General features: G+C 40.0%; 1 protein-coding gene and 3 pseudogenes across 1 annotated transcript; 2 read left to right on the top strand and 2 right to left on the bottom strand.

Moving 5' to 3' along the window:
• Window positions 1-255: 255 nt before the first annotated feature.
• LOC114753139 (DDB1- and CUL4-associated factor 8-like) lies at window positions 256-4,984 on the top strand (annotated as a pseudogene).
• Window positions 4,985-5,398: 414 nt separating this feature from the next.
• LOC114753137 (hippocampus abundant transcript 1 protein-like) lies at window positions 5,399-8,044 on the bottom strand (annotated as a pseudogene).
• Window positions 8,041-9,561, bottom strand: LOC114753136 (uncharacterized). Its single transcript, XM_028941800.1, has 3 exons — window positions 9,373-9,561; window positions 8,296-8,351; window positions 8,041-8,194 (listed from the first exon to the last, which is right to left on the bottom strand). The coding sequence occupies exons 1-3, from the start codon at window positions 9,529-9,531 to the stop codon at window positions 8,041-8,043; spliced, it is 369 nt and encodes a 122-aa protein (XP_028797633.1). The 5' UTR covers window positions 9,532-9,561.
• A 947-nt stretch (window positions 9,562-10,508) lies between these two features.
• Window positions 10,509-11,648, top strand: LOC114753133 (24-methylenesterol C-methyltransferase 2-like; annotated as a pseudogene).
• Window positions 11,649-12,244: the final 596 nt, after the last annotated feature.

The raw sequence follows: 12,244 nt of genomic DNA, 5'->3' as shown, positions 1-12,244 counted from the left end.
TCTAAGAGCCCTTTGTAGAATAATCGATAGTAGAACATAAAATAACTACCACTATCATTGTTATGTTTGCATGAAGATAAGAAAAAAAAGAAAAGAAAAGATAGAAATTTTTTTTTTTTGGTGACAGTCCATTGATCAGTTGATTATTTTCTTGGTCCTTTAATATAATTATAATGACTTGAATAAGTTGTTAAATGTGATTTTTTTTTTTTCCTAAATTCATTCATTCCAAATGTGAAGATCGGAGGAAGAACGCGTAATCGGTCGCATAAAATGGTGGAAAGCCCAGTGTTCGTCCGTCACTGCATGCGGAAGACCTCACCCCTGCTTCTTCTTCCCCAAGGTATCTACGAAGATCCTGACTTTCTCTTCGACCCTTTCCGATATCAATTTAGTCATCATCGCCCCTATCTATTTCATCGAAATTATACCATTCTCAATTTCAGAAGATGAATAAGAGGCCAAAAATGAGCAACGAGAAGGCCGTTGTCAATGTCTGGCAGCGAGAGTGAGGTCAGATACCCGGCAGGAATTTCTCTCACCGCCTCGGAGCCTCTGAGGTATAAATTTTCTATAACTCTGTACTTGGTTCCCTTCTTTATTGTACTTGGCAACTCGTTTTTTCTTAATTTGTTCTTGTTAATTACTCCTTAACTCCAGACTCTGGCAGGAAGAAAGATTCGCTCTCGTGGCGGCAATGCAACTGTTTATTGAGCGTGTCTGACTTAGGATTTTCTCCCGATGTCAAGTTACCATAATGCGTTTTGCCTTTTATGTTTTTGAAACTACTACGACTAGTCCTTTTGAGGCTTGCAGGTCATGTCTATTTTGTCCGGCTGAAGCTTTGAAAATTTCATCATTCCTATTGGATGTGATCTTTCCAAGAAACTGTACAATGCACTTTAATTGTAAAACTGTATATAAAAAATGGCATCTTATTTATAAAAGATGCATTAATAACGGAGAGAAACTAAAAATATATTTAAAAAATTGTAAACGTTGTCATGTTCGTGTTAAAAATGCTATCCTTGGAAGCTACAGTTAAAAACAGGGCATCTTATATTAGTACCTGGGGATGTTGATATAAAAGATGTTAAGAACAGTTAGTGAAAGTTAATGCCAAGAATGAAATATGTGGTATTATATTCTTAATTGAAACTCGAACTCTAAATTTATAGAAAATTTTCGTTCTTCTTCTTCTTCTTCTAAATCTCCCTTCTGATTTAGATGTAAACACAATTAGTGTTCTCGACCCTTACTCATATGCCATCTTCGATATGCGGATAAAGAAAAGACAACTTTTATCAAGCCTGTATAAAGAAGCTCAAAGATCTAATCTTATTGATGGGATTTGTTTCAGGATCTTGTCCTCCGACTTGATGTATGCAGGAAACTTGAAAAGCACAGGGGCTGTGTAAATACTGTAAGCTTCAATGAAGATGGTGACATTTTGGTGTCGGGTTCTGATGACAAGGATGTTATCCTCTGGGACTGGAAAACTGGGAATATCAGACTATCTTTTGATTCGGGTCATAGTAATAACATTTTTCGTGCAAATTTTGTGCCCCTCAGATGATAGAAGCATTGTCACTTTTGCTGCTGAAGGACAGGTACATCATATTACATTATGATGGACCATGTCTATTCTATTTGACTGTTTTAGCAGTAACCATCTGTAATAAATCTGTCCATTATGATTAGCTGAATTATACTTGATCCAAATCTGGAATGTATACTCTCCCTAACTTTTGAATTTGTTTTATGTTGAGAACCGCTAAAATGAAATAGGGTTTCAAATGGATAACTATTTACGAAAGCTGTTCATCTACATTGAAATCAGGAGAAATGCAATGTCATTTTTTTTTTTTTTTGGTGAATAAAGATAAACTAGTCAGAAACAAAAATACATAACCAAACTACGTTAATCCAGGCGAACTCGTGTTGGAGTCCCTATGCCCAGTAGATCCTTATGCAATTGCTCCTCCAAGCCTGCTGGAGGTATTACCCAAGATCTTTTCCTTAGGAAACCTTCATGCGCCATCTTGTCTGCACAAGCATTTGCTTCTCTGTATATAGCTTTAAACCTCAGTTGCCATTCTCTTGCCATTAGCTCTCTTACTTCCTCCATTAAGCCATTATATTCCTCTAATGCAATGTCATTTTTGTTATATATATATGAAGTTCATTTGTTTTGTAGCATACTGTCTATTTTAGGTGAGACATGCTCAGATTCCGAAACGTGGAGATGTGGAAATGAAGTTACTGGGCAGGCATCATGGAAGGGCCCATAAGTTGGCTATTGAGCCTGGCAGTCCCCATACCCTTTATACCTGTGGTGAAGATGGATTAGTACAACATATAAGTGAAATGTTTCCTTTGCTATAACTAGTTGTTTATTCTTCAGTCTTCTTTGACAATTTCATTAATGAGTAATGACTACAAATGGGCAAGCCCTTTAGCTATTAACTTTCTTTTGGTGAAGCATCCTTTTAGCTACAAATGTACAATGTTGACAAGCCTTAATATTGTTTGGTTGGTGACTCTCAAACTAGAAATGAATGTAGTGTTGATGTCAACTGTTAAGTCTTTGATCTTATGTCTGTTGTGACCGGGCACTCCCTCAGTCTCAGTCTCTATTTAAATTAGAAGTTTTATTTTACACTCTTGTTGCTTAGTCAAGTGATGGTAAGTATTATTGCAGTTTGATCTGAGAACTAGGACTGCAACAGAACTTTTTACATGCCAGCCTACCAATGATAGAAAGCATTACCTGCCATTCATCATCTTCATGCAATTGCAATTAATTCAAGGAACCCAAATCTTTTTGCAGTTGCTGGGTCTGATGAGTATGCTCGAATTTTTTATATTCGCAAGTATAAATGGGACGGATCTACTGAGTTTGGTCAACCCACTGACGTCTTTTGCCCTTAGCGCTTGATTGGTGATGAGGAAGTTGGAATTACGGGCCTGGCATTTCTGAACAGAGCGAGCTGCTTGTGTCTTACAATGATCAGTTCATTTATCTTTTCACACCAGATATGGGTTTGGGTCCAAACCGTGTTCCTAGTTCTCTCCCTTCTAAAAACAGTGATGCCAATGGATTGGGAGGTAACTATTTTCGCTTCATCACCATCTAATGTAGATGTTGATGAGACAATTACTGCACAAGTTTACAAGGGCCATAGGAATTGCAAGACAGTGAAGGGTGTTACTTTTTTGGTCCTAAATGTGAGTATGTGGTGAGTGGGGTCAGATTGTGGTCGGATTTTCATTTGGAGAAAGAAAGGTGGCAAGCTTCTTCGTGTAATGAAAGCAGATAAGACAGTTGTCAACTGTATTGAGTCTCATCCTACAATGGTTCTTGCAAGCAGTGGAATTAATAATGACATCAAATATGGTCCCAAGGCACTTGAGAAAGCTACTTTACCCAAAAATATAAACCAGGTATGAATTCAGCCTGTTGGGTTAATTTGTGCAAGTCAAAAAGATAGTGCGCAAAATGATATTAAGTGGCATCATGCCTTTATATGTGTGTGTACTCTAGGTTCAACTTAGAACTGTACCTTATAAAACTCAAACTATTTTCCAAAAATTATTATTTTCAAATAAACTCAAGAAACCGAATAAATGATGAGATGTTCTGCTGGTAAGAATCTATTTCGAAAATCCTTTTCAGCCTTCTTTCCTCCTCCTGCTCTTGGCAGGTGATCCCAATCTTGACTTACGGTTCTAGTGCTCCTTGAAAAAAGTTCAAGGACAAAATTGGATTTTAACCAATTAGAATAATCTTCAAAGGAAAATTTCTTTTTCTGGGCTTCCTTGGTTGAGCAGTTATTTGGGAATTTTGACTCGCTAAATTTTTTGGGATCTTTGAATTTTAAAATTCCAAATCAGTTTTGTTTACTATATTTTAATAACAATTGATAATATTTAAAAAGCAAATTACACCATATTTTTGTAATCATTCATGATTTGGGATTCTAAAATTTTAAAGGTATTTTTTTTGGAATTTTTCGAAATTTTTTCCCTATAATATAAAATGGAAAACATCTTATTTACTTAAAAATCTGTAGTTTTTAAACAATAGAATTTTTTTTAATTCTTTCTTTTTCCTTTTTCTGAGAGGAAATGCATTCTCTTCTTAGTCTAGAAAACCTAGTTTTGACTCTTGAAAATCGAATGCTAATTAAATCGGACCATAATGTTTGTCTTGCATTTACGATATCTTTATATTTTGTTGATGAGCTTGCTTTTAATTCTGTTCTTACCTGGGCTGCTTGCTTCTAAACGTTGTGGGATGGCAGTAAAAAGGGGGGATTTAGTTTTCTATTGACGCTATACCATTATCTGGGATCTTGGTCGGTGTGACCCACCCTCCATTACCTAGAAACCTTGCATTTAGAGGGGGATTGAACTAGCTATTGTTCTGTGTGTGGGTGGATCAGAGAAGCGAAGGTTTCATGTGTTCTTTAAGCTGTTTTGGGCAGCAGAGGAACCAATTTCTCTTAAGTTAATTCTATGACCAGAGTTCCTGTATTTGATGTGATTATGATGACGATGATATGCCACATGGTGATAATAGTGATTATGTCGATAGTAACAATGGCAATGCTGATCACTTAGCTTGGTGGTTGCAATGATAATAACTTTGCGTGTCCGACAGAATTCACAAGCTAGGCGGCGGATGTCCCAGATAGCTTATCAAGGCCTGCGACTATTTTCACTTCCCAGGCGGAGGATTAACATAGACGGCAATGAACATAACATGGCTCTGCGACGGGCGTTTCTGGAGTTGACCTCAAGATTCTATGCTGCTGATGATGAGGGCTCCGGTAACGTTGATGGGGCAGACATAACCGGCTAGGGGCGGATTTGTTCATTTTAATGTCACTCTTCTTGACGTCGAAGAACGGTGGCAATTGTATGAATATAGCACAGGAATTTACAAGGGTAATTGTGCATATATCGATGTGTGTGTATAAAATAAATATCTGTGGGCATGTTCTTATAACCTTATTATAATCATTTGTCTTTACTTAATAAGAAAACTTCTATGTAATTTTCTATTTCTTATCATAAAATTATTTATTTGAAACATGCTAACACGTAATCTTTACAATTCAATATTGCGTGATTGATGCATTCTGATCGAACTTATTTAGCATAAGTGGTTGTTTGGGTCTCAATCAAATGATATTTTAAGCACTTGAGGCTCCGGAGGGACACTGAAAACAAGGTGATTATATACGACAGTATTTATGGATACACATAAACGAGTAACTATAATTTCTGTTTCTTGTATTTTGGCGTAATTCAGTTAATTTAATCCTAGGTGTTAAAGCATGAAGTAGCAGTGGTTCGTTACGGGGGTTCCATGAAGTAGTAGTAGTGATTTTTCGATTAGGCAGCTCGTCCGGAGGCGTTCCTGCTGTCGCTATACTCGTTGATTCTGCCACTCGCGAATCGCATTAGAAGGAGCAGCTTGGATCCATATGCTCTGAATAAATGCAATCATCTGCGCGGAGCAAGCTTGAGATCAGAAGCTATATATAGACAGATCTATTATAATCTTGCTCATGGATGTAAATTTCAGAAAACCCAGATCAAGGCTCTCTTGTTTTCAGCACTGACCAGTGATACCCCAAGGCACATGATGCTGAAACCTGGAAAATAGAAGGGCGCTTCTTCCGACAGGAACAAAGCTACAAAAGAATCAGACGGCGGACAAGTAATTAGTTAGGCTTTCTCAGTACTTCATGTTCCCCCCCGTTTGACTTTTGACACCAAAGCCTACGTACCTGTCAGGGGAGTGAACATTAACGGAGCGATGATGTTAGCGAAGGAGCTAATTCCTGAAAAGCATCCTTGAACCATTCCCTAAACCAAACATTAATCAGTGGAGAAGCTGAAAGGCGTCATACGGTCATGAAGTGTTAAAAAGACGATGAAGGATATCCAAATACATACCTGCTCTGCAGGTCCAACCTGTTTAGATACAATGCTGCTGATCTGTATGTCACACACATATGCATCCAACTAGACTGATCAGCATACAGAGTCCAACAAGTTTAACCAAATAAACAAGGGACAGCAACGTACACTTGGGCGCACCAAAACTCCAAGGACAGTGCAGACTCCTAAGGCATATGGAACCTGCATGATTTGCAAATTATTTCAAGAATTATCACTATCACTATAAGATATACATAAAGTTACGTAGAAAGCTCTACGGATTGCAAGCAATAAACAGTATGGCTAATCTTAACTTCTGAAGAAAATATAAACAATTGTGAGAGTGCTTGAAGAGAAGACTACCCATGGCGCCCAGGATAAGCTGTAAACTGAAGTCTGCAATCATCATCAAATATGGTGAAGCGTTAGTACCCCCTTCTTGACAAAGTGTTGCGGAGAAGATGGGAAGCTGATACTTACAGTGATGCTGCCAACAAAGAGGCCTATTGAAAGCAACTTTTCCTCCCCTATAACTGGTACTAATCTGGGCATTAATAGCAGCTGCAGAGTTGTAGATGTCAAACTAACCAACTAAATTTGAGTTTGCATTAAAAAATTGGATCGATCGACAAACCACAATTGGGGAACAGAGGCAGACCTGCACTAGAGTTGCTCCAACCCCATTAATAAGCATCAGATCAGCGAACTGGTTCTTGCTGAATTGAAATCGATACTTAAGTAGTACTGCATGAGGTGGTAAAACTCTATTAACTTACAATTAACTACATGAAAAACTTTGTAAACTATTGCTGCTTTGCTGTTAAAATCGTATATACATGCTATGTATAGCTACTGATGTGATTATTGTAAATACCAGCACCGAAACCTGCAGACCGCCTTCTGCAAGACTGTTAAAGAAGCAAACAATCGCTGCTTTCGAGAACGTGGGGCTGCAAAAGTGAAGAGCTTCTCTCATCGCTTTTACATAATTATTAAAACAAAGGAACGTGCCCATGCATGTTATAATAAGATGCATTATGGCAGTGGGCTTTATTAGTTGCGTGCGTACCTGGACTTGAGCAAGCCAATGAGATCCCTCAGCGATGGCAGTGTCTTGAATATTGGCGGTGATGAGTCCGAGTTCTCACTGACCTCTTCAACACACGGCGGCCCGCTCTCTTTCAACATTGGCTGCCTCACACAACCCCGAACAACCAAGCTTTCTTCCAGAAATATTCTCATGTACACCGCTGAACTCATGGCAAATAATGCAGCAACCTGAAGAAAGCCCACCATTTTCATCATAAGCATATGTAAGATAACATATTTTGCTTAAAAGTCAAAACATCCATTTTAATCAAATAATCTCTAAATAATTATAAAACTTTTGAAACTAATTAACCATTCTTCTAAATAGCGATTTTTATGGAGGGTAATTCTAATATATATAAATATGTAACTAATTTTAATTAATTCTATTAATTTACGTAAATTGTTATTAGGAGGTTATAAATATTGATTAGCAGCCACAAGCGACAGACGGATTGAGTAAGAAAAGAGAAGAATAATATTAGAGAAAACCTGAAATGTGAGAGCAGTAGAGAGGAATCGAGAAGCTAAGGTTCCGCAGACGAATGATGCGGAGCCGACGCCTCCGAGAATTCCGAAAGCGGATGCCCGTTTTCTCTCTCCAACCTTGTCAGCCTGATCGATCATGATCACATACAAATGATTCATTCAGTGGTAGAAACCCATGGGAATGGGAATCATTAAAATATAGGAGTATTTATTAATCTGGGGAGCCGGGAGATACTATATGTATATGTATGTGCGTATATACCAGGTATGCAAGAGCGAGGCAGTTGACGGAGCCTTCGCCGACGATGGCAGTAAGAGTCTTGACGGCATAGTAGGCGTAGAAGTAGTTTGTAGCCCTACTGTATCCCAATATCACTGCAATCACCATAATACATCATCCTCAAAAATACGTTAACAACGATCACATGAAAATGTCGGCACAAACCGAGTTAGTTTACTTAATTATGCACGGTTCAGATCGGTCAAACCTTGGTCTATATATATGAAAATCTAGCTAGTTACAGCAATGGGAGCGAAGCGAAAAGGAGAGCATGTTTGATTAGAATGAATGGTGGGCTGGGCCGCGTCAACGTTTGAGGATGACGCGTGGAGATCGTACAAGCAGCTGAGCTGGGGCCCCCTCCCGACAAAGATATTATAAATTCTGCGGTAAGGAAGCAATGGAAATTAATAGAAAACGATGATACGAACCTAGGGAAAGACGGAGAGGGTGAGCGGAAGCGTGAGCAGAGCTTTCTGCCGTACTTGTCCGACAAGTTCCCCATCAACGGCGTCGTCACCACTGCTCCCACCCCCGTTATCTGCACCCAATTTATATTTTTCCTTTTTTCAACAAAATTTATCCAAACATATATAATTATGCATCATCATCACCATCACCATCACTTTTTGATCAAAGCATATATAGACACAACTCCTGCTCTGTTTCCCCGTCACTTCAGCACTGATGTTACATCCACCCCTATATTTTATGCTCACATAACTCTAACTGCATTAACCAATCTATGCGCTCTATCTGATTGTACAACCAACACTTCTGCTCGCTCTCCGTATTCAAAGCAAACATGAACCCACCACTCGAAAGATGAAAAATCAACAGGTTGGGCTTCTAAAAACGACCGACTTGGATTTCTTTTTCGGTTTTTTCCTGAAAACCTACACAAGCTCAACTCAAATCATAATTCAACCAAATATTAACATACTCATATTACTATACTTATTGGGTTTCCAGCAGGCGTCCGGCAGCGCAAGAAGCAAGAACAAGTCGCGAGCTTCTTGGCGCTTGCCATTCGAAGAAAACGAAGACTGACTAGCAGAATTAAAATGCCCAAAAAAATTCCGACATCATGAATTCCTCATTCAACAACTCAATTATGGTCTTTCCAAAAGAATTGATATATGCATGCGAGCCCATCAGTCCGCGATATAAGTATATGACTGATAAATTTTTTGCAAAAAGTGGGGACAATCACAGCGGACATAGGTTGGGATTTCGAATATACCTGAGTACTTAGGGGCGTCAAACAGATTTTATTTTTTGGGTTAAAAACTAAGAATTAATATCTTATAATATTAAAATAAACATGTGAAATTACTTAATTTAATAATACTGAGAGTGAAGACATCACTCGAAACCACTTCATCCTGCATTATGATATATAGTATTTACATATAAACATGAAAACGTTGGTTCATGTATAGATGGGGGGTATAGCGGCCATAAACCGATGAGATGGAAAGAGGAATAACAGAACCAGCAAGCGAATGATGTCAAATCGAGAAGAGGAACAAGAAGCAGAATGAAGAATAGGAATACTTAACGGCCTGCTGAAATCCGGTGAGATAAATGGCGAGAGAGCACTGATATTCAGCGGGGCAGAGCGCCGACATGGTCACGTCAGTTATTGCCGGAGCCACCATGAAACCCGATGTCCCCCACAGAAACACCGTCACCAAAAGCTGCCTCAACTCCTTCTCCATCTCTCTCTTTCCCCACTTTCTCTCTAACGACAAAGAGTTAAAAGACATGCTTTCTGCTCAAATAATAACATGCGCTCGCTTCCCACTCGGCTCCGTTTCTTTTTCCTTTTTCTTCTTGGCCAAGGTTCGTTTTTCCTCTACCTTTCACCTTTTAAGCCACGACGGAGAGTGGCTTCTAGAAATACTAGACTAGAAAGGCAAAAGTAAAACCGACCAAGGTCACTCCCTGATGTAAGTGATATGGGAAATCGCAATATTACTTTTGAAATAGTAAATAATGAATGAATATACTTCTCCTCAACGAATATTTTATTCTATAAGGATCTAAAAATTTGACTAAGTGCGTGTTTTTGGGGGCAAAAGCTAGCCATGCAAAGATATTGACAAATACTATACTTTGCCTTTCAGGGGATCATTATATCTTTATTATGACTTGGTTGAGAAATTAAATGGAACGTGACCGCTAAAATAGTGGCCAATTAAATGGAGATGGGAAATAATATTGTCGTTATGCATGATGAAAGCCTGTATGGAGATTGAGTGCAGTGGTTGGAGATAACCTGATATTACGGGCACTTGGTGCGTCCGGAGGTTGGCAAGGTTGCATTTACTTATTGGTCTGCACCGGAAACGTGGATTAGGACATCAGGATTTTTATTGAAGACGCAATGGCCACATCGCACGCCCTTAACACACATAATTACTTACAAGTGATCCCCCTTCTAATCCATAACAAATCATACGCCCAAGAATGAGAGCCAATAGTGGGCCGTTTGGGCCGCTAATAAGGGCCCACGTTTGAGCAATCCCAGGCACGGTAATTCCGCATCTTGACTTTTGTTTGTCTATTGAGTTCGGATCCTGCTCGCCCTCATCTCGGCGTTGCTCTGTATGTGCATCGTATAGCATACCATTCGCATTCCAATCCTTTCATTCCCCATTCCATTCCCATTCTCAATCTCTAGAGCTATAACAGCATGGATTCCGTTGCACTCTTGTGCACCGCCCCCTCGTGGTGGCTGGCCTTTACTGGTTCCTCTGCATCTTCGGCCCCGCCGAGCAGAAAGGAAAGACAACCATCAACCTCTCCGGCGGTTCTATCTCCGCCGCTGAGGTCCAAGACGCTACAAACAGTACTGGTCCTTCTTTCGCCGTCCCAAAGAAATCCAAAACCTTGATAATGTCCCTTCCTTCGTCGACACTTTCTACAACCTGGTCACTGACATCTACGAATGGGGCTGGGGCCAGTCCTTCCACTTCTCCCCTTCCATCCCGGGCAAATCCCACGGCGAAGCCACCCGAATCCATGAAGAAATGGCCGTTGATCTCCTCGACGTCCGTCCCGGCAGCAAGATTCTCGACGCGGGCTGTGGGGTGGGCGGCCCCATGCGCGCCATCTCCTCACATTCCGGCGCCAGTGTTGTTGGAATCACCATCAACGAGTACCAAGTCAGTCGGGCAAAAATGCACAATAAGAAAGCGGGGTTGGATAAATTATGCGAGGTTGTTTGTGGTAACTTTCTGAATATGCCATTCAAAGAAACTCCTTCGACGGGGCTTATTCCATCGAGGCGACCTGTCACGCTCCAAAGCTCGAGGAGGTTTACGCCGAGATTTATAGGGTTTTGAAGCCCGGGGCAATGTATGTCTCCTACGAATGGGTGACTACGGATTTGTATAAGCCTGAGGATTGTCGTCATGTGGAAATTATACAGGGAATAGAGAGAGGCGATGCTTTGCCCGGTTTGAGGAGCTACAGTGACATTGCGGAGACGGCGAAGAAGGTAGGATTCGAGGTGTTGAAGGAGAAGGACCTGGCGAAGCCGCCGGCAAAAGCATGGTGGTCGAGGTTGAAGATGGGGAGTTTAGTTTGCGTACTTGAGGAACCACCTGATGATTACGGTGCTCGCATGGCTGGGAATTGCACCGAAAGGGGTTGTTGATGTGCACGAAATGTTAGTGAAGACAGCTGATTATCTCACCAGAGGTGGCGAGACAGGCATTTTCACTCCCATGCACATGATTCTTTGCAAAAAGCCAAAATCTGCTACTTCTTACTGAACGTGCTAAAGCAACCCTCCATTTGTCTACGACACCTTTTCTTTTTCCCGGCCAGAATTTGCTTACATTTTGATTGATTCTTCGCCTCTAGAGCTACGAGCAACCAGGTAGTTAATTAGTTGAATAAGGTATATTATATTATTCTAGTTCTGGGAAAATTGTTGGATTATTGCTCTGGTTATCGACGAAAATTCTCGGGTTAATTCGAGTTCAATTTTTTCTCTATGAACATCTCTCTGGTCTATGGCGGAGGACAGAGTTTTTTCGTGCTTCTTTTAAGTGTGTAAACATGCGAACTGGTTGGGGTTTGGGGTTTGGATTTTCTGCTTCGTACGTCCAAGCTGAGGAGATGCAAATTAAATGACGGTAAGGTCGCGGTTGAAATATAGCCGGGTAATTAGAATCAGTGACATGCGGACAAGGATGCATCATGATATTTTAATTTGGTGACAATGCTCATAAAACCTACACTCAACACTTTAAACTGTGTATAGATATATAAAGCGTGTTTCTACATTGATTTTCATCCAAATTAAAGGGAAAGAACACATTGTGTTTACATTTTCACTTATATATTGAACTCAACAATCACTAATATGTTATGTATGGTGTCGGGAAAAGCTAACCCTGTTGATAAGCATGGCGGCGTTAA

The sequence above is a fragment of the Neltuma alba genome, unplaced genomic scaffold (assembly GCF_004799145.2).
Source record: "Neltuma alba isolate B1F8T4 unplaced genomic scaffold, ASM479914v2 tig00007721_pilon, whole genome shotgun sequence".
Classification (NCBI taxonomy): domain Eukaryota; kingdom Viridiplantae; phylum Streptophyta; class Magnoliopsida; order Fabales; family Fabaceae; genus Neltuma; species Neltuma alba.
This window is presented reverse-complemented; position numbering and strand designations above follow the sequence as displayed.

Bases quoted from the DNA above. Each gene is read 5' to 3' on its own strand.
- LOC114753136 (XM_028941800.1), bottom strand. From the start codon at position 9,531: ATGGAGAAGGAGTTGAGGCAGCTTTTGGTGACGGTGTTTCTGTGGGGG. The intron at 8,352-9,372 runs GTTAAGTATTCC...AATTGGGTGCAG, and splicing joins TCACCGGATTTCAGCAGGCC to ATAACGGGGGTGGGAGCAGT. The intron at 8,195-8,295 runs GTACGGCAGAAA...TCCTTACCGCAG, and splicing joins ATGGGGAACTTGTCGGACAA to AATTTATAATATCTTTGTCG.